Below are 24604 nucleotides of genomic sequence, written 5' to 3'. Positions count from 1 at the left end.
TTCGAATAAATTTACTACTTGTCGACTTAAAGTCTAATATTGCCACCAATAACCGTTTGACTTGTTTCTGACAGTTAGGATTGTCTCCTATTGACTTTAAAATTGAAGGAAATATGAAACATTTTAAAAATTATATGATCTATGAATAATAATGTGAATTAAATATCAAATAAATTAACTATAATACATAGCTATATGCTTTTTTTTTCAAATTCTAAATGACATCGTAATATATAATACCTATTTGATTGTTATATCCTCATCGAACTCATCGAAAATTGATTGATTTAGAATAATAAAATTTGAGAAATTGCTCCCAATAAAAAATGTAATTATTGGGTATTCGAGTTCCTCAGTAACTAGTTTGGAAGAAAAATAAAAGCTGAACGCAAAAGCTTGGAGTAATAATATTAGAGGGTACCTCCGTACCGGTACTACTAGGTGCTACGATAGTGCATGGGTGATGGGCGGCGGGCGCCAAACTTCCGTACAGAAAAGTATAGCCAATAAGTAAACGCCCAAACGTCGCTAGATAATAATAATAATAACGAACTTCCTTTTCGCCGACCGCATAATTACCGTATTTCGGTTATGTCGACGTACGGTAACTGTACAACGGACGCGTGGCCACACTGCGGCTCCCAGTACGTGTATAGAAAATTAGAAAAGAGAAGGCATTTTATTTCACGAGAGGGTGTGCAACTTACTGCCGCCGCCGCCCCGACGCCACCAGCACTCAGCACCACGACTGCCGCCGGACGAATCATCGACGCCGCCGCCACAATCCGCGCTCTTTCGGCAACGCTGTCGGCGCTATTACTCACATAGTCACATAGCGACCATAGCGTCCACGGTTCACTCGAACGGCACTCGCCACTCACCGTAGTAACGCGGACTCAGACGGTTGTTATTTCTGTCGACACTCGCTGACATACGAAATCCAGCACGTACGCCGGCTATATTATCCATACGCGTTTTACATACATTTTTTTTCGTCACAGAAAAATCCTTTGGACCATTTTTTTTCTCGCACACATTTTTGACATTTTAATATCCACATCGAACGACATGGCCGAAGAAAATACACCAGTGGCGGCAGCAGCAGCAGCTGTAGGCGACCAATTGCAGGAGAAACCGGCGTCCGAGACGGCCGTTGAACAGCCGAAAGCCGAGGGCAATGGCAAAGCTGCGGTGGCCGCAGTCGAGGAACCACCAAAGGCCGAGATGAGAGCCGTTGTGCTCACCGGGTTCGGCGGTCTCAAGTCCGTCAAGATCCTGAAGAAGCCCGAACCGACCATGGGCGAGGGTGAAGTCGTGATCAGGGTGAAGGCGTGGTGAGTAATCTTTTATCACAACATTAACGTTTTAAGTTTGTTTCCCTTACGTGTACCATCATTCGATAATTGTGCTACCAATCCGTCGTTGACGACGCCGATTCTAACATATGGTGGTTGCGTATTGCGTTAAACAGTTCGAAACCGCTCCCTCTCGAGTTTGTGCGTAAAAATAGATCTCCGTGGGGACACGTTGTTATTAATTATTATTGTTCATTATGCTTTTCATCATGATTGTGGTGGATTGGTTGTAAAACGGAATATAAGAAATAAGTACAGCGCTGAGGTTGTCTGAAAAGAAATAAGTGAAATAATAATTATATTATAAATATTAGTGTAGTGGTGCTGCCACCGTCAAGGGCGTTTTTATTTTTCGTTTTTTGCTCCGAATACTTTATTTAGTCACCACCTCGTAAATCTGTTGTATAATCCTATAATACACTATCCATACGTAAATGAGAAACGACCTAAACCTGTTGTCGTCCCACGATTTCTCTCTCATCGATCGCCGGCGACCCATTCGTTGTTGGGCGGGTAGAGATTATACCACGTCAGCTCGCACCTACCGGCTACCTGTTTGTCGTAATCTCTCGCTGAGTCCTAAGCTCACGAACGAGGGAAAACGATAATAATAAGTAATAATGTTCTGTATCAGTTTTCGCACGAGTGTTACGAAGCGGTGGAGACAACGACAATCCATCTTTTCAGCCATAAATCGTTACCCACGGCCGCCGCGGCAACGGGACCCCTCCCGAACGACGTACACATGGTAGCAGCTGTCCCGCCGTTCCCACCTGTTTATTTGTGTCCAAATCTCCTTCTATACATTGTCGTCGTTATAATAATTTTTAATATTATTTTTTCAATACGTTCGACGTTCGTGTGTACACAAACACCGAACGGGGATTAAATGGACGTCTCGGGTGGATTTTTTTCTCCCCTTTTCGCCGCGATCATTCTCCGTAGTAACCGGACCCGTAGTAGACTGACTACTCGTTCGACGGGTGCAAACACTGGGGTTTGGTATTCCGTTGTTCGGCGGTCGTCGCGCCGACAACGTGTTGCGTTTTCGCCCGAGTTCGCGCACAACAATAGTCATCTGACGGGCGGGTGCTTGCGAGAAAACGAAACATATGGACAAACAAATATCGTTAAATCATTTTCATTTTTCTATTTCAAAAACGATTTTATTTTTTGTATTTCTACTAAAAGTTATTGTTGATAACCATACCATCACGGCATTCGAAAATCTGTCATCATTGAACATTCGATTTGTACACTTAAACGTATAACAGCTCTTCAAACATTAAACAAAATATATGTGCATACCGTATTCGATGATGACAGATTATAATGTCGGAAACATAAAAAAAATAATCTGTTGTTTGTGTTACCCGTTCGCGGTGTGGAAATAGAAATTAACGAAATTTTCAGAATTGTTGTATGTTGTGGCAGTGATTCTACGAAAAAAAAAATTAAAGTGATTATTATCACCGGGCCCCGACGGTATTTGTAGGACGACAAAATGATGACCGAATCATTTGAATATTATCTATGTTTCTAAGCCCGACTGGTTTTTTATTTTTATAACGGTCGGATTTTGTTCAATTACCAGAACGAACAGAATAAAATAATAATAGCTTAGTGAAAAAGGAATTGGATAACCTTGGCCTGAGAAGCGCGCGCAGCCGTCTGGACTATCGAAATACAAAAACTACATTTCAACAATGTGTATATCATATAATATATTATGTAATAACTTGCGCTCGTTTCGTGCGAAGGCGGGTTTTACTACTTGTTCGTTTGCCCAAAAACCCGTTGAATGTGACTGACCTAACATTCGCGAAAATTTAACGTCCTCCGTCCGCAAGTCCGTCGTTTACCACCAGACACTAACCCCCGACCTGGTTGGTAAGGCAGTTGAACATTTAAAACGAAATTCCATTAGCTGTTCATGTTTTGGTGATATAAAATATTGTTATGCTCGATCTCGTTATAATCTAGATGGTTTTTATTGATTGTTATTTTTCTTTTTTATGTCGTTGAAATCATTCCAATTATAATATATATAATATATTATATTATATGTCGATTGTTGTTATTATTATACTTGTTCCTCCCTTTATTACTGTCATAGAATTTACGGTTCTTATCTGTTTTTGCTTGGTAGGTGAAAACTCGAGTGGCGATCGTTATTCGCAGTCGTCGTTATTATCGATGAGTATTGTATGCCACTTCGGAATATGTGCTATTTACAATACTCCTGTAGTAGTCCTATCCCTTAGTTTTATAATAGAACCGGACAATAAATAATAAATAATGATAATATTCGTGGAGCATCCCCACGTGTTTTAAAAATAATAGAATATCGATAAATAAAAATCGTTAAAAATATTTATAAAAAAGCCGCCAAATAATCATAAATTTTTACTTTTAATGTGACTTTTGAAATAGTCACCGGAATAAGACCGAAAAAAAATATTCATCGAGCGGTTACATAATAAAATACTTAAAATAAGAAATAAAACACTTGTATTTCCGCCATCGAGGAACAACATTTTGAACGAATGTCAAAAAAAAAATGTATAGTAGGAGGTACACCTATACAAATAAAATCCGGTTTCTTTTGAAGCATAACAATTGGGATGTGCTCGCATATACAAAATCGTATCAAGATTCGTAACAACATAATATGACCATGCATGACGTGCATTTTTTCGCGATCTGGACGATTTGGGCGTGGGTTGCACTATCATAACATAATATATATATGTAACGTACGGGGCTCAGCTCGCGGTGGTGCCACGGCAGGGATGTTTTGACCAAACCTGGCAACGCCGCGCCCCGACGCGGCGGCCACCGCTGAAGGCACGAACACATGTTGCAATCTTTTCGACGACGCCGATGGGTTCAACGGTTTGCTCTGCTTTTCGTCCCCCTACACCCATCTTGGCTATTATACACGCGCTCGTTATCACAATATTACGAAGTGATCAACAAGTCCAGTGTAATATCATACATTATTACAACGAATAGCATTATAGTGTGCTGCAATGGTGGCTTACAAGTCGTCACTCTTTCGGCGCATATTACTCCGTCAACTTCTACTACGGCACGACTTAAATCTGTCACCGTACCATTAATCTTATTTTGCGTTCTCTTTCGTTTCGTGCATCGCACTATTAAAAAAAAAGAAAAATTACTGTTTAAAGAGAACGTCAGCGCAATTATTTTGTTTTCTGTTTCAGACCCACGATCAGCGTATTTGTCAAATGCATTTGCATAAAATCGTTTTTTTTTGTTGTGATTTTCTAGTTAAATCACTTATTACAAAAATAATTTTTGTAATAAAATTATTAATAAAACATTATTCCATATAATTATTGTATAGAATTATGTTTTTTAGGGTTTTACATGTGGGTTTTAAATTGTATTATTTTGACTTTAAAAAATTAATATATTGTGCATTTAAATGAGTAAATTAAATTGTATTGATACAATATTTTGACGTACCTAACCTTAAAAGTATTCTCTATAATTTATGTTATAGGTAATATTACTTTTAAGCCCAACTCAAAGACATAAAAAAAATTTTTGCTTAAATGCTTATTGCTTATGTTACGCTTGTGCCAGAGAGAGACAACTAACAATGAGTTGGCTTCCTCTTAACTTTTTGCTCGTATCACTTCAAATGCTCAAAACTCGTTATCGTGGTGCTGTTTGGCCGTGAAAGGATGCATTGAGGAAATTATAATTTTGTAGCAAGTTCAGAGTGGATAGACGTGTGTGCGTACGCTTGTAATCGATCGGTTGATGCGAAAAACGCTCTCACCCCGGTTCGTGATGAGTCATTCGGGCCGATCCCATTATTTTATATTACTTACCTACGGAATTCGAAGACTAATGTGTAAACTGATTAATTTTAATACCTATACGTATATAATTAGTATCGAACACTTAATAGAACGATTTATTAGTATCTATTCCTACATCAGGGAAAATATATGCCATCAATAAATAACACGCGAAGGCATTCCATATCATTATAATAAGATAAAAAACGGATTAAAAAAAAACAAATAGTTGACTTATTGTCTAAACAATTAATTATTGAGTGTGTTGTTAAAAATATTGATTTGGCAGTTAATATTTTATCCGACATTTTTTACTTATTTTATTGTTTTATTATATAATATTTTGTGGACTTAACTATCAGTAAATAGGTTATATCATCGACAATAAACAACTAATTTCGTATCTATAAGTGTTTCAAATTTTTCAACAACTTAACCATGTTTTTGTAGAACTATTGTTTTTTGTTTGTAAAAATGTGTGGAAAAACTATAGCAATTATATAACACCATAATAAATTATAGCATCAGACTTCAGACTATATTTTTGCCTATTGCTTTTTTCAATATTGAATATGTGTATAGCCTAAACCAAACTACCCGAGAATAAAAATTATCTTCGATCTCTAAATCCAATGTAGGGGTTGAAAAACGCGAAATGTATAACAAAGGATTTATGATATAAAAATTCGTTTGGACGATGCCCATATATTTTAACGGAAGAAAATGATAACATTCCTTGACGCAGGGGTGTGTTATTAGGAATCGTGCAGGAATTTCTCGTTTAAATACCTTAAATATTTTTCATTCATCGAATAAAATACTTTTTAATGTGTTGATATTTAATTTGTTGATATAGGTACCTACTAATGACATTTTTATAGTATAGTGCATTGAATAAAATGAGCTTTTAATTAATATATCATTAAAAATTTACATTAGTCACAAATATTTTATTAATTTATTTAAAGTTTTTTTCACTGTAAATGTGAAAAAAAACTTTTCCTGAAACTGATAAACTTAAAATTACTAAAGGCTGGAGAACTTCCTTTGCTGTATAGACGTATATCAGATTTTCCTAAATAGTGTATTTCGTCATTAAGTAGGTAACAGTAATGGAAGTGTTGAATTTGGATTTAATGATGAATCATTATATATGAAAATGATTATGAGCTAAAGAATCTGAAATATATTTCTAAGGATATACATATAATACCTTTATATGTATAGTAGATTTCATATTATATTTATAGCTTAGCATTATCGTACAAGTATTTTCTTAATTCATGAGATTAAACAAATGTTTGCTGAAGACAACGCATATAAGTCAATATCCGTAAATCGTTGAATGCTGTGAATACCATAAATTCATTTTACAAATATACATTTCTTATCTATTATTTAATTTATTTAATTTTGTTTATTTAGTATTGGTGGTTTCACATTTTTGATATATTATATTGATTAAATATTATAAGAAAAAAATATTCCGAAAATAAAAACCGTTATATGTTGCCAACATTGTATACTCAAATGCTTAAATTTAACATGACAAAAACAATATGACGAAAGACTATCGTTATTTTAACGACGGGTGCGATAAATGATAACTTATACCTAATAATAGTAATAATTTTGACTTTTGACCGAGATAAATTTTTTAATACGGATCAAATATTTGGAATTACTTGTTAACTCAACAACTGATGTGTCATCGTACTTCGATAACAATATTATACAATGATAATGTTAATTATTAGCTATGTTAGTCGAAACGCTGGCACCCGCATGTTTGAACTTTAGCTCCAGTAATAATTGTTATATAGTTTGTTCAAATTTGTAACTACCATTTCAAAATGTTGTATACCCCCACGGCACCACATCACTTGTAAAAACTATGTATATATGTATAATACGTTACGAGTACCGATGTCACGTTCACCAGCACCTGCATTTCATATATTTGGCCAATCGGTTAAAAAACTAAACCAAGACACATTGTAATAAAATGTGTTTACCCCTCTTCCGTTACTCGTACAATAAATTAATTTTTTGGTTGGTTGCTGTGTAAAAAATGATTTCGGTTATGTCTTTTATATTATTTTTTTTTCGGTATCATCAAAGAACTTATTAGTATACATATTTTTTCTAGTAGGTATCTATTTAGGCTATAAGATATACTTGTATAGCGTCGTATCAGATAATATTATTCGAAGGGTTCAGTTGATTACGGTATCGAATGGAATGAAATATTCAATAATTTTATTCATGCTTATTCATACAGTGTTATATTTTAATTGTTGACTGTATTTTGTATACTACTTATATAATGTTTATTGTCAAACACTGAACTTTATATGCATATTGCAATTGCATTTTAATATTAATACATATGTATACTGTCATTGCCACAGAATTTTCCTTTTAGAAATTTCAAATCGGAGACATCGATCCTTGTTGTTTTTATGATTAAAACCATAATATCTTATATAGTTATATCATAGAAAATAATTAGGTTTATGACCCCAGTACGAATTTCAATAACTATTTTTTTTATTTTCTGTAGTTACTTATACAATAAACTATCCTCGATACTATCATATTATATTATAATGATTTAGGTTGATGATGTCGGGATTACCAACAGATGATTTATATTGTGTCATGTCACCACGTGTATAAACACAATGAGTATTTTTTTTCATTATATAATTTAGTACCTATATCAACCTAATAAACAATATTGTCGACGTAGAAAAAATAAATAAAATGAGGTCGGATTCTATGAACAACAATCAACAGTATTGTGGATAAAATCATAATAAACCAGTATAAGCACATCATATCAGGACATATAGCGTTGAATCATAGCAAACTAAACACTAAAAACAAAAAGTTATTAAAATAATAGTAGTTTTCGTGTTTTCGAACCGGCAATGAAACACACCGATACGGTTTGACCTTATCTGTTTACTTGAGTGTCCAAATAATGATAAAAGTCGTTATTTTTATTTATTTATTTTTTCGAGTGAATCAGTGAATCTTGCGTCAAGTAGTGATATAAACTATAGTACTATAGGTGTGGGAGGAGGGTTGGAAAAGAAAAGTTTGTTCCGGTACGATTGTCGTTAACCGTCGACAAGGAGAAATCTGAATTCGTCGTACGCTGGCACAGTAGCACGATTAAGTAGGTTACTATATCTATCTTTTTTATTATATACAAAAAAAGTGTTTATAAGTCCCATGGTCGACTGATTTCCGCAGTTTTCCAATCGTGCCTAGTATTTGACGTACCTACCGCCAGAACAGAATATTATTTATTTTATTTAGAATTTCCTGAGATTGATGGGGTGATATTATGAAAACGAACTCGTCACATCCGAAGTTTTCAACTAAACTCTTTTCAGTGTTTTCTGACGTATAAAGAAGTGTTTGGGGACCGAGATGGGGACGCAAAATAAAACCGCGAGTTATCAAAATGATTTACGTCATACGCCTAACACAATATGAAATGTTACGGTACGCTGGCAGATTAGAAGTAGCTCTGACTCTATGAGGAAACTCATTAAATTACTTCTAATGAAGTGGTGGTTGTTATTGCTTATTATGCGTGGGTAGTCGTTGGAGTAAATTGATAATCCAAAGGGATAAAAATTAAGACCGCTGTTGCGATTTTTATTTATCGTTTCGACAACGGACTTCATTTTAACGAACGCGCATCTCCGCTGCGACCGCCTGCACGTATTCATATTGCTCGACTTAATTTATTTTATTATTATTAAAAATTCTACCGGTTATGTATTATTATAGTTATTACTATTATTATACATCATATACGTGCGTTTTATTTAATGTAGATACCTCGTAATAATAAAAACGTATGGCCGCACGCCCGTACGTAGTAATAGTAGCAGTATATAAATATTATAAAAACTACGTCGTCGTTACAAATAATACACCTATATAATATAATATAATGGATGACGTGCAGTGTCGCGGCGGCGGCCCAACGGCTGGCGGCAACCACGTTACATGACTGCACAACATGTCTAGACATGTCGGCGTCACTGACAAATACTGTTTTTTCTCCCCTTTTCTACCCTCATGCTAACCACCGCCCCCATCATACGAATGCGCGTGACTACACCCCGCGAATTCTACAAAGTACAAACCACGATGACGACTATGCCACCAAACCGTCCGACCACACCAAACATAATATATTATACTCATATAACATACTTAACTATGCAGTACCTACTCACGGCTGCCGCCACTCCGCTATCTCTCCAGGGGTTACTCTACTCGACTACGATATATATAATATCACTTGTACTGTTTAACTACCGTCGGTCACGCAACGGATGCCGTCATCGTCGTCGCCACTGTTACCGACGCCGTCGTGCTCCGTTTACATTACGATATAATTATTGTACTAGATCGTGTCTCATAATAAAATAAAAATCGGGCCAATTGGGGTGTGCAACGGCCAATAATAGCAACGTTTTCGGTGTACGCAGTAATAACCGCCCCCTCGATTTGGCGCACCGGCCCAGCGGCGGGCTAAAAATGCTTTTTAAACTCGATTATGGTATACCTACTGTCGTTCTGAATTACCTCGTTGCCCATGTTCCATGTTCTATTATAACGGTCTATATATACATATATTATAGGTAAAATGTAGTATGTATATACGACATACGTATATGTGGCGCCACCCGTCCAACGGTGTTGGTGACACGATAAGTGGATTACGTTTTTCGATTGTACAAATTGAAAAAAAAATTACACAAAATTCATTTTCGTGTACAACGACGATGAGATTGTTATGCGGAAATGTGAAAGTGTATCGTGTGTCATATCAACAGTTTTATGTTGAAGAAGACACCTGTATTATTATCCATTGTTATTAATATCGATTCATATTTTTATTTTTATTTTTTAAAATAATATTTAGGTAGCCCCACCCTCACGATTTCGAACTTCTTCTTCGTTTATCGTGGTAATCTTGTATTTTTGAAACGAGATGAATATTGATATAATATAACCATATACCGATATACCTTATCGTTAATATATAGTATACGCATATGTGTTTTTTGATATCGACCAATCGGTTAGGAAGCCATAATATTATAAACTTAATATACTCTATAAACTATTTCAGGATGGGTTTATGTTTTTCTATCTAACATTTAAAAAAGAAATATACATTTATTATTAATTATTATATATATATATATATTTATTTAAAGCATTTTTATTAATTATTCTGATGATTTTTTTTCTAGTGGTTTAAATTTCCAAGATCTAATGGCTCGACAAGGCGTGATTGAATCTTTACCTAAAGCTCCGTTCATATTGGGTTTTGAATGCTCCGGCGTCATTGAACAGGTCGCAGAAGGTGTTGAAAAGTTCAAGGTGAGAAATATCTGTTATATATATTATTTATGACACGGAAAATTACTTTTACATGTTATACTAAATTACAGTGATATAAATTCCTGACCAACAACCGTCTGTGATATATGACATCCTATATAGGATGTTGTTATTATTATTATTATTGTGTTCATCGGTAGTATCGAGTTTTGATACGTAGGCGTATCAATTTTCCAGCCGCTCTTGATTTTTACTTCGTGTATCTTAATATTATATACGCGATTCCCCGGTGTCAAATTCTTTTAATAGACAAATGAATAACGAAACGAAAATAATATTCGCGTATTGTTGCCCACGCGAGTGTTTGACGGAGATTAATAATGATATATCTTATGTACATTCGAGTCACTTGATACACGAGAAAAGCGCATGTGTGCGTTTAACAGCCCGGCTTAATTTAAACTATTCCGTCAGACGAATCGTTGGTTTGCATCCGGCGCTCGCGTGTACATTGCGAGCGCGGTATCTCGTATATAGAGTGGTGTGTATATAGAATATTATGTATACATGGTATCCATACAGTCGTCGCCTCTTCTGGGGTTAAAGACACGATTAAGAATCAAATATGTGAAGGAATTTAGAAATTTATATTATTTACGATCGACAGGGATAAATTTCGATTGCAATCCCATCACACTCATCACAGCCTGCCACCATTATCGCAGTCCAGTTAAACACGTTTCTTTTATCTACATTAATATCGTATCTGTATATATTCACAGAAAGGGACAAGTCACAAGTTTTTATTCGTTCGTGCGAACCACGTGCGGCTCAAATAAGCGCAGAGGTGAAGAAGGTGTGGCAGCCGTGGCGTCCTTACTCTTTACACTTACAATAGAATCGTCTGTGGTTGATTTTAGTATAATACAATGTTATCATCTAGACCGGAATGGAGACGGGGCTACGGTTATTTTCTTAAGTGACGGGACGTATTATTACTCTGTTCAATGTCATAGGAGGGTCCGGCGTGTACATAATATAAATATATAATACTGCAGCGGTGTGTTGTATATACAGACGATAATAATAAATAATAATAATAATTATTATTAATTAAACTATAACCCGCATAGGGAAGCTATAAGGATTACTAACCTCATGGTATGCAAACGTTGTCGTCTTGGTCAATATGATTAAGTAAAAAAAAATTTAATAGACCGTTTTTTATATACGTGTGTCTGAGAGAGAAGTGAAGACGCGCCATTTGCTGCCGACACTTATTCGTGTATTATTATAATGTCATAGATACGTATAGACACTCGACGGGTGCTCTCACACGTGCGGGACACAGACTGAAGAATGTGCTGCGATGTCGTGTGAAACGTGAATAATGACGATAATTGATCCTCATTGAATCTAATTATTGAATAATCGAATACTGCAATATACACATACCACACACCTATTTAATGGCCGACATCTTTGGTGATCATCATTCATCATAGTGCTCGATGGGAAGGGTGGATTAACGGTTAATTCGATCATATTTTTTGTGCCCGCCGCCCGCGTGTGCGTATACGTCACAATGTCACATCATAATTCACAGTGGTCATCACTATTCACAACTAATGTTTCGGAAGTTTAGTTTTTGAAAATTTTTCGTGGAATTTCCTCGTACCACACGCCCGATCACTAATAATGTCGGTGGCCTTACGATGATTGTATAGACAAATGTTAATTATGCACTCAGTAGGATTTATGTTTTCGACCGAGGGTAACCAGCGAAAAAAAGTACCGAAAACGTTATATCGCTGCTTTATGATGATTATACATTATCGCAATCTCTACAGTAATCACTATAAATACGTCAACACATTTATTATTTTTTTCATCCCTTATGATATAGTGATAACATGAATTGTGTTACACCAGATACAGATCGTTAACAAGAAAATTACGAGGGCTGTGGAGAGATATACGTTATATACCTAGTAGAAAAAATTCCGGATGTGAATATATATTATATATATATTACGTATATCACCGAAAAAAAACTTACAATTTTTAAACAAAAAAAAATTAATTTATTGTCTGATTAAAATATGAATAAATGTTATGTTGTTTGCAATAACATTATTGATGATTTTTTTAATAAAAAAAAAACGGGTGAATATCAGATATAAAGATTTAAAAAAAAAATATATATATTACATTTATCATTATTGTGCTCACTTATTATAGTGCATTCTAAAAGTAAGCTCTTTTTTCATGAGTTATCAAAGTAATTAAACTAAACTATTAGAAAAATGATCGGATTAAACTCAAGAGCATTCTTTACAAAGTTTTGTTTTCAAATACAATAAATAAGTATGATTTTTTTTTTAATATAATTACATATTCCGACCTATTTTTAATAATTATTGTGATTATTATAATATTATTTAATAGTTGGTGTACACACAATATCATCAAACTATCCAATTAATGTCTCTGATATTTAATCATATCATGTGATCACTTGTGATCGATGTACTAATATTGTCTATATTTTTAGTGTATAATACTGAAGTGTCAAACTCGCGTGTATATTTAGAGTACTACACATTGATCCGTATTAATGATACGTTTTCAAACTTAAAATGGTTTCGGGAGTCGCAGCCCGGAGATTACATCTTCAGTCCCCTATTATTATTATTAGCCCCCAGTGTTCGTAAAAACTATAAATAGTAACTTTTTTTTATCGCTCGTGACCCAAAACCAGTTTGCTCGATGGTTATTATGAAAAACTAAAAAACAGACTTCGTTCTCCCACGTGCAAATTGATTACCATAATAATTATTAATTCTCCTTCAGTTGGTATAAATCTGTGTTACGACCAAACCGTCGATCATTTAGCTTAAACAATTTGAGTATGTTTATGGTATCTCATTGCTTTCAAGATTAAGATTAAGGTGAATAAATAAATTAGATAACAATGTCTTTTATAAAGCATTTTTTTATATTTTTCTGTAATTTTTTTGTATTCCATATTTTCATTTTTTAATCACATATATAAAGTGATTTTTTATTACATATATATTTACATATTATGGTATTTTTATTACATATAAATCCGAGCCCTAATAATTAATAATATTATCAATAACCACCATGATATTATTATTATTATTATTATTATTATCACGAATTGCATATTATAGCCGTATATACGATAGCTCGATAGCAGACTTCATAAATAGTAAATACATGATACGATATAAATCGTACAACGCGTTTAGTCATTCGGGATATTTAAGACTTTAAGAAACGAATTATGTAAATGATTCATCACCCATAATATATTATATATTATATAATACAAACATAATATAGGTATTATAGATATTATAATAAGGTTTGTTGTATTTTTTCTAATATAGAATAAGAAATGAATAAATTAATCTGTTCAAATTTTGAAATATATATTATTGATACAATAATATTGTGAAATTATGTTGTAGTCAAATCAATACAAATCGCTATTTTTCAATTTGTATTTAAATTTTATGTTTTTATTATATAATGTTGTAATAATCTCACATATTTTATCTTCAGGTTGGTGATCGCGTCGTTGCGCTCCCTGAATGGCGCGCGTGGTCCGAGCTTGTATCCGTACCGGCCAAGAACGTGTTTGCCATACCGGATGGCCTGAACTACGCAGACGCCGCGGCCTTGGCCACCAACTACATCGTTGCCTACGTGTTGCTGTTCGAGCTGGGCGCCGTCAAGCCCGGCAGCAGCCTGATCCTGCATTCGGCTGGTGGTGGGGTGGTAAGTGGTGTATATTTTAATTATATGTTTTATTTTAATAAAATATAATATGATTTATTGAGTAGCAACTGTGTCCGAGTGACTAAGTAGTCAAAGTTAGAAACTAACCTGTAGCAGTTATATGATATAGTTACACAACAATGTAGGTACTAACTTTAAGCCGTGAACCCCAACTAAGTTGGAAAAAAATTACCAAGTCACTAACATAATGAGTAACTCCTAACTTTTGACTAATTAATGAGTAATGACCCAGACTCGAAGGCAACATCATAATGTCGAAACTATACCTATAATAATTATAACTTATACCACTAAAGTAGTGTTGTACATTTATACAGTGTTGTTGTATTTATATATTTATCGTTTGCTTTGTTATTGGTTTTGTACAACTTTTTTAAATATTTTTTTCTCAAGTTGTTTGACAATACTCGAACTCTATTATGTTTGATTTGGATCAGGTTTCAGGGCTGTAGGTATACAATTATGATGTAATTGTAGAGACGGATTGAGATCGCATTTTTCTTTCTCTTTTCCTTTGATGAAATTTAATGAAATAATAATATTTTTTTTTTTTAGAAAAAGCCGTACATTTTAAATTATCATAATATTATTGTTCTTCGTATTCATAAAATATAATTTCTTCACTATAATTTAACATAATGGCAATTAACAAATTTGTCATTTGATATAAATAACTTACTATATTATATAGTACAGTATATTATATACACATAGTTATACAAGATAAAGATAATAGCCGTTGTTATAATAGTATATTGCAGGAGATCTAATTGTCGATCACTTATTGTTAAGCCAGTTTACAATTTTGAAACGAAGTGTTAAAATATGTATTTTATTTTTATAACAAACCATACGTAATTTAAATAGTTTTATGCATTATAAAATATATTATGCTCCATAAGCATGCAGGCATTAGTAGGCCTTTAAATGGGGAGGAGGGCTTGAATTTCATCTAAAAATATTTTTTCCTATATTATTATATGTTTTTAGAAATATCAACAAATGCCTATTTTTGCACATAAGAAAAGGTTTCTCCACAGAAGAAAAACTGAATCTAATTCATACATTTTTTTTAAATGATAAAAAATCGTTCCAATGTTACAAACTATAAAATAATACCTAACGTACCTAATACATTTTTTCTTTTTTTTTTCTTTTGGTGGAGGGAATTATTTGAGCGGGCTAATCCCCTGTTACTATTGATTACACCCGTTACTTTTCACTATTGATCAATGGCAATGTTGGGAATTTTGGATCAATGGAAATCGAAAAATAAACCATAGGCCGGTAGACTAACACGTTATAAACTTGAAAATCCAAAACCTGCATACGACAAAAGTTGACACTGTACAAATGGTACAAGCACCATCATAGTCCATAGACCATAGTTCATTATAAGATACATTTATTGTAAATATTTAAATACTATATAAATTTATATAAATATGATTAAACTTATACAATATAGTATAGTTACTTATAATAAAACTTTAAAAGTATGCTTAATCCTACGCGACGATCGAATATATTACGTGTACATAATAATTATTTGAAATGTCGGAAATTCACATGCGAATAATCACTGCGGAATGTGATACAAGTATAATAAAACTATACAAGATACAATATGACACATAATTCAATTGAGCAATAAGTTGACTTCTTTCCTTTCCTGCCGCAGAGAGATAAGATACTGACTTGAGTCTGTAAAAAAAATACCGATTGGCTTAGGAAAACGCTCACGTGTTTACTCAGCGCGGCAGCAGTATAATAAATATCAATTGTTTTTCACCGCGATCAATCGATTATGGACGCTCTCTCTTCCGCGATTTTCTCCTAGTCTTTAGCTGCTATATACAATCGTACATTTCAGCGATTAGAAATCTTATGACATTGTAAATTATTATTATTTATCGCAAACCCGGGAGATAACCTTTTGATCAAAAGTCGTACAAAATAATTAAAGTGAAGAATTTGAACGTTATATGAATTCTTTTAGGTTTGCCCCGTTGTTTGTCATATTTATTAATTATTATTATAATTTATAGCAATTATATTTCGTATCCGTATAAGGTTCTAGATCACTCAAACTCATATTGATTTAAATCATTAAATATTTATAATATTTACATGACACATTTGTCATTTATACATATCATATTATGCATCTTTAAAATTTACTATAAGTGATCAAATATCCAAATTAGTCAAAACTCTAGAATTAGGAAGGTGTTTGAATTTAGTATTATAGTCTATTGTGTAATTCACCGTAATTGGTGAAAACCCGGAAAAATATTAGTTATCAAAAATATAAAAATTTGCTCCTTTCATCTATACCTACAATTAAAATATTTCAATAACTATAAAAAAAATAAAAATATCCTTTTTACGACGTTCATGAGACTTTTTAGTTATTACTATGGATGCAGTACCTATTTGTTAGTATTAAAAAATGTATGCTAATGTTAAGAATTAAGAGGATGTCATCGTAATATTTGTTTACTCTCTCAGACCCATGTACAACATGGATGGGATAAAACGCTTCACGTAAAATCAGTTTTTTATGATTTTCAAGTAATCTAAGAGTTAAATCAATTATTTCAAAAACATTGAGAATAATATTTCTGTGGTTTAGTATATTGAATTTATAATTATTATTTGACTTTGTATTCAACTTTGAAAAATAAAAATGTAATCATAAAAATAATTTTTAAATTGTTTTGAGATAATATTCAGATATATCCGTCATATCGATATGTCATACTCTCAAAAATATTATTCTCAATAACTTTTGAAATGGGTGATTTTACTCTAAGATTATTCGAAAAAAAAATTATACGTTTATTCGTTTTGTTTTTGTTGCGCGTGGACCGAAGAAAAAAACTAACGTGATGAAGTGCTCAGAAATCCTAACAGTACTTTTTTATTGAATTCAATAATTACTATAATTAAAATGCTTATTAAAAATCTTTACTTTATAATGTTTCTGTGTACAAGTATAGCCAATTAAAACATGAAATCGTCTAATGACCAATGTAGTAATGTCTGATATTTATTAAACGATAACGAATATAAAATATTATAAAACCCGCAATATAAATATATGCTTTTAATATCGTTATTCGATAGTTTACAATTTTAAATATTTACAAAGTTATCAGGATAACTTTATTATTATTCTTAATTGTTGCTTGAACAGAATCATATTTTGTTTGTTATCTATTGTTTTATTTTTATTTCATATAATAATTATGTTAAATTTACTAACGAGTTTAATATTTTAATTTGTATTTGTCGTTCGTTTTAGATTTTATTGAATTTAAAAGTAAATTTTATTACAAATGTACCAATGGAGGGTTAAACTCGTCCATTGTAAGTAATTTCTGTCTTTAGTACAACATTTTATAGTCGTAGTCATAAAAATATAAACGTCTACCATTATCAAATTAAATCAGTATTCAGTACCTAGTAAATACCTTCTAATATTTTAATGTTTTGTAGTAAAAGGTATAACATTATCTTATTGTACCTATTCGACGCTATCTTTACTTTAAAAAAAAAACATTTATTTTACATAGAGAATAGTTTATAAAATCCCTTAAACCCAGTTAGAGTTGAGTTTTTATTTTTTAAGTCGCAAGACACAACTTTTTGAAATGTAATATATTAAAAACTTGGATTATGATTGAGTGTGATAGTAGCATACCCAATGTGCAGTTTATAATTATTTACATTTTTAAATATAATTTATAACTTAATATCTATAATTAAATTTTGTGTGGAACGCGATAAATGTATTGATTGCGTAATTCCACTTTAATTTTTTATGAGCTTTTGAGTTCTGACGTTAGAATTTCGATAAAATTCATCAAAATTTTCGTCAGTTAATTAACAAATTCTCATTTATATGAGTGGTTTTCTTATTTTGTTATTCAAAAACTATTATTAACCGTCAATATACTTAACATTTCTGCCAAATATTTATCTTACCAATTTCCATACAATATGATACAATTTGAACATATTTTAACTTCATATAGGTACCTAAGCTATTTATAGATATTTGAAATTAATTCATTTAGTTTTTTTTTCTTCGACTGTCAATAAAAAATAAATTTTTGAGTCAAAATGATTGAAAATTCAATACAAGGTTTATCATAACTCATATGTTTTAATAGTTGTTGTGATAATATGAAATATGATATAATGAATTTACTATACTATGGTATTAATGATTAATAATAACATAAATAACAACATAATATTATTACGATAAGTCATAATTATATGTATATAATTGTATACACTTATTAGATTCTGAGCGGAGCGAGAAACGTATTGGTTTTACAATGATGTTTATTACTTTTTTTTATTCTGTAAACACTTTTTCTCCCCTTAAACTTGTTCAAAAGTATCAAGTGTAGCATCTTGTCTGAAAGATAATGTTTTTGAGCTGGTACTTTAGAGAGGTCATTCTTCGATTTTCGAAACTGTACTCGAAATAAAAGCGGTTAAAGTAGAAAAAACGTACGATTTCACGATTTCACGATTTTATAATATTAAATAGTTAGGTACTGACAACGTGTTTTTTGAAATTTTAACGATATAATTAATATAGTATAACATATTCTAGACTGATAAACCGTCTCCACTCAGAATCGTTTTTCGTATACAATGATATTACATCATTGAATTCAAATTTAATACCATTCATTACAGTAACCTACTGTACTACAGAGCGACATCCACTTACTTGCCCGTTTTTTTCAATTGCATTAAATTTGTAGGTATACGGTATAATTAGGCATTTTTATTTTTTTTGCTGACCCAGGGCGACAAATTCTTGAAATTCTTTCATACGGTTCTGACCATAACTCATAAGTCTGTAACATTGGTAGTATACATAGCTGTGATTATGTTTGTAAAATTATTGATATTGATGTGATAGTTACCTAATTTTCCACCAGACAACCAAAGTAATTGGTTAAAGATAAAGATAAAGATAAAAAAATTCAATTTTTTGAAATAATTAATATTTAATTTTACTTTTGTCTTTGATTAATCTTGAAGGTATTTAGGTATATGTGCGTATCTCATCTAATAATTGTTTGAAGAATACACTAAATAGTGTACTAGTAATGAGTCGTAAGTCCTCCAAAACATCACTACTTAAATTTAACAAATAGATAATAAAAAACAATACTTTTTAAGTCATTTAAAAGTAATATTAAAAATAAAACTTATTATAAAATTATTTTATGTTCAGGGTCAAGCAGTGGCTCAACTTTGCAAAACTGTAGATGTCACTGTATTTGGTGTAGCTTCAAAAACTAAACATGAAGCTTTAAAAGGAACTATTGATCATCTTTTGGAACGTGGTAGTGATTATGCAGCTGAAGTTAGGAAGTAATTTACACAATTTCGAAAAGTAGTGAATTTATGTTATTAAAATTTATAATTGATTTATTTAGGGTTTCTCCAGAGGGAGTGGATCTCTTTTTGGATTGTGTTTGTGGTGAAGAATGTAGCCGTGGATATTCCCTTTTGAAACCTATGGGAAAATATATTTTGTATGGTAAATATAAATTTTCTACTTTAATATTTTACTACTTTGTAAAATTAATTAAATGTTTTGTTAACATTCTATAATGTAAAAAAATATTTTAGGTTCATCCAACATTGTCACGGGAGAAACAAAAAGTTTCTTTAGTGCTGCTAAATCTGTAAGTTTTGATTATCTAATTAATATTAAAAATGAAATACGATTTCTTGGTTTACTGATAATCATTTTTTATTTTAAATTTTGTAGTGGTGGCAAGTGGATAAAATTTCTCCATTGAAATTGTTTGATGACAGTAAAACTCTAATGGGATTCAACTTAAGGCGAGTGTTGTTCCACCAAAACCAATCTGAATATGTGGCAAAAATTTTTGACAAAGTGATTGGATTATGGAAGGATGGAAAGGTTAAACCAGTTATTGATTCTACTTGGGCTTTTGAAGACGTTAGTATTTATCTATATTTTAATATTAAGTATTTAAGCATATAAAATATACAATATAGTTAATAATATAATCATTAATGTTGATAATACATTTTAGGTTGGCGAGGCTATGCAAAAAATGCACGATAGGAAAAACATTGGAAAAATTGTGTTAGATCCAAGCTTGGAACCTAAACCAAAGCCAGCTACACCTGTTAAAGGAAAATCAAAGAATGCTGATAAAGAAAAGGAAAAGAAAGAAGAAGATTCTTCTGCTAATGGCACAACCACTCCTGAAGCTTCAAGTCCTACAAGTATGTTCCTACTTCCTATTACCTATAAAAATAACTAAAAGTAAACTCTTATAAAATGTATTAAATATATTATAAGCAGTACTGGTTCTAAGAGGTTATGAATATCACTTTATTTTTAAACAAACATAATAATATTGCCCTAATAGTACGGAATAGCGACCTGTATGACTATGTGGTTTTCTTAGGAAACTAGTTATTATACATGGTTATGCAGTTTTATTTTTTATTTAAATAAATATCAATCTATATTCTATACATATTCTTTGTACAATGAGTAGGTTTGATAAGTGACAACCAGTAGTAACACCCTATAAAGTTTCAGTAATGACCAGTGGCGCACAACTCCTATGAAATATATGGTTCAAATAGTTAAATCAATAGCCACCCACCTACCTGTTAAATCTGTAAATATTGATAACATACATTTAACATTTTTACCTGTACCAAAGGCGCTCGCTTCGCTCGCAAATAGCGTCTCCCATCACAAAAATACCTTTAAAATCTATCTTTCAAGTGTTTTAATCTAAACAGACATTTTAGTCAATTATTTAATAAAATGGATTGATGAACTTAAAAATAATAATCTAACTTTGAGGTACAGTATTATTTAAAAATTATATTATTTTTTTATTCACTTTTAATAACACATCAATATATTGTACTATATACAAGTTACAAAATAATTTATGGATGTATATTGATTTTACATTAAATATTTTTTTAAAACAGTGCTAAATTCAGAAAAATATTTTATGACCTGTTCATTATTAATATTTATATCAGATTCACAAGATATGAGCATCAAATCTTCCAAGCGCTCTTGTGATATTGTAGTTCTCAACCTGTTTTTAATAATTTTTAGTTTTGAAAACGTTCTTTCCGGTGTAGTACTTGTTACTGGTAATGTACTCGCAATATGCAATGCATCATACAAACATGGAAAAACAATTTTCAAGCCTGATTTATGACAAACTTGGAATAAATGAAGTAATGTTCCCACATTTTGTAAATGTTGTTTATCACCAACTATTGTTTCTCCTGCATCTTCTCCAGAACTGTCTTCTTCTTCATTGTCTCCACTTATTTCACTTTCATCTTTTTCTTCATGTATATAAGTTTTGTGAAAACCTACAGATTCTTCAAATTCAAAAAATGAGTTTGAATATTGGATGTATTCTCTCTTCAAATCAGAGCTATTGATAAAATTACAATAAACTTCACAAAATGTATTAAAGGCATCTTTAGGTAACGAAAAATTATCTTTCTTTGTTTGACGGAGACGAGAAATTGAAAAAAGCGAAATATCTCTAAGTAAATGTTGTCCTGTTGAATGAAATCTTTCTTCAATTGCAATAATAGCGGCATCAACTGTTGAAAAATACGTATTAACTTTATATTCTAATTTAGGATCAGTGATAACATGATCAGGATTAATTTCGTCCGACATCATTTTTTTCCGTCTACATCGTTTATTAGACAAAGGAGTAAATTCAAACTCTGATTTGTTTACAAAATCAACTGCTTTGTCGTAGAGTTTAGTAAACACATTGTCTGATCGCATATTTTTAATTTTATCTAGAGTCACTTGAATACAATTTGCTGCCCCTAATAGATCTATATCAGATGATTGTAGCATTTTGGTTGGTGGGTCTAGTATTTCAAATAATTTACTGTAACAAATTGCTGTTACAACAAGTTGCTGTCTCTTCTACAGTACCACTACTATCACTATTTAGAACAACTATAGAATGTAAACACATTGTGCCTGTCGTCTGTGTTGTAGTTTAATGTTTATAACCACAACATTGTAATTTGTACTCGATGATATTCACTTCACATGCTAAAACATGTTGTGATGTTTCCTAACTTAAGGACACCCCACCCTAAATATACCTGGTTCAATTGAACCACCTTGACCCCCCCTTGGGCGCCACTGGTAATGACAATGATAATTTTTAAATTTTGAAAGGTGTTACCTGGTAGCAACATCCAGTACTTATTCAGCTCGCTTACTGAAGAATAAGATGTTACACTATTGCCTTTTAAGTCTACGGCGTAGGTTACCAGGAAGTTTGTTGATAATTTAAAGATTAGTCGATTAGTGGATTTTTATGTTGTTGAAGTTTATTGTGGAATCTGGTGTTATTTAATTTGGAGATGTGGTTAATTTTTTGGATTTTAAGATTTTTATGGAGGTTTTTGTTGGTTAGATACCAAGATGCAGATGAAATAAAAGAAGGCATATTGACTGAAAGGCATGGATTGCACTGGTGTTAAAAAGTTTAGTGGCGCCCCATAATTGTATGCCATAGGTCCATAGTGGCCTGAGTAAGGACTTGTAAGATAGTAACTTGGTGTTAATATTCATTTTAGATTTCAGTAGTGGTCTCAGAAGGCGGAGACAGGTATTCAGGGCATTTCGTTTGGCTTTTAGGATAGGATTCCAGGTTATTTTATTGTTGAGGATGAGACCAAGATATTTGACTTCTGACTAGGAGGGGATTGGGATGTTATTCATTGTGACTAATGGGCAAAATCCTTTTTTCTTAGAGTGAATATAATGAAGGAGGACTTGGATTCGATAATAATTTTAATTTTCAACTATTATTATTAAATAAAGGATTTGAATGAATCAATATTAAAAAAAGAAATGCTCTAGTTGTTGTTGATTAATTATAATTATATGCCTTTTTTAGTAACAATCACAATATTATTTAAAACACATGTACGAAAGACAAATAAACACATTTTTGAGTAGCATCACTAGCATCCACCCGATAATTATTGAATATATTCTGATAATTAATTGAATTTATAATTTGCAGCTAAAGAAAAGGAGAAGGAAAAAGAATCAAGTTGAATGCACTAGTGAAAACATCATCCTCAAAAATTACTACCTACTTATTTAATAATAATAATAATAAAATAAATTTCTCATTAGCGCTTTTTTCCAGTCTTATATTACACTAAACAATGAAATATCAATTTTAGCCTTTTTAGCAATATTTTAAATATTTATTTCAATCATTTAAGTATTGACAAACTACCTTCATTTATACTTGGTCAAATAATATTATATAAAATACCTACAATATTATGGTTTTGATTAATGATATAAATTGTTTTACCTAATCAACAATTTATTACACTAGGCTAATTTATTACTAGTAGACATGTACCAAATATTATGTATACTTATATGTTAAATTTTATATAATTGTTTTGGTTCATTTTGCTCGTACATCTATATGCATTTTCTATTATTATTATTATTTATATTTTTTTTTAGCTTAAATTTTAAGTTTTATATTATACTAAAACATGAAATGATTTATTTTTCCATCATTTTTTTATATACAATTTCTAAATAAAAACATGTGGGAGCTACATAACAATATATTTTTAATTTAAACACATATTCTATAAATGTATTATGATTTATGTAGATTGGATGAATTCCGTTTGAAAAAAAAAATTATGAATGTGTATGCACAATTGTGTATAATTTATATTTTATCTATACACATACACATATATATATTTATTTATTTATATGAGTATTATTATTACTATTATTATTATTATTATATATTATTTATTGTGCTGTTTTAAACTATTAAAAAAATATATAATTATAATATATTTATATATGTATATTAGTATATTCAATAACTACTATAAGTGATCATTAATCAAAAAATTAAAGAAAAAATAATTAAAAATGTCTACAATAATATAAAATATAATAGGTTTAAGGATTTTTATGATAATAATATATTAGATGTGACTATGCAAGCTTGTGATTGAATACATACTACCTATCTTAAATTATACACAACTATCACATCAGCTGTACTATTCTGATGACAATTGTTTAAGAATTAAAACTTAATATAAACTATGATTACA

At 31.5% G+C, this 24604-nt stretch overlaps 1 protein-coding gene across 1 annotated transcript; it reads left to right on the top strand.

Moving 5' to 3' along the window:
* Positions 1-756: 756 nt before the first annotated feature.
* Positions 757-24604, top strand: LOC107167833 (putative NADPH-dependent quinone oxidoreductase VAT1L). The gene is made up of 9 exons (XM_015517031.2): positions 757-1334; positions 10477-10606; positions 14162-14377; positions 19665-19804; positions 19870-19973; positions 20066-20121; positions 20208-20402; positions 20500-20695; positions 23521-24604. Exons 1-9 carry the CDS (start codon positions 1069-1071, stop codon positions 23553-23555), a joined length of 1338 nt encoding a protein of 445 aa, XP_015372517.1. The 5' UTR covers positions 757-1068; the 3' UTR covers positions 23556-24604.

The sequence above is a fragment of the Diuraphis noxia genome, unplaced genomic scaffold (genome assembly GCF_037042655.1).
Source record: "Diuraphis noxia isolate RWA-SAM2 unplaced genomic scaffold, SU_Dnox_SAM2 contig0002, whole genome shotgun sequence".
Lineage (NCBI taxonomy): Eukaryota > Metazoa > Arthropoda > Insecta > Hemiptera > Aphididae > Diuraphis > Diuraphis noxia.
This window is presented reverse-complemented; position numbering and strand designations above follow the sequence as displayed.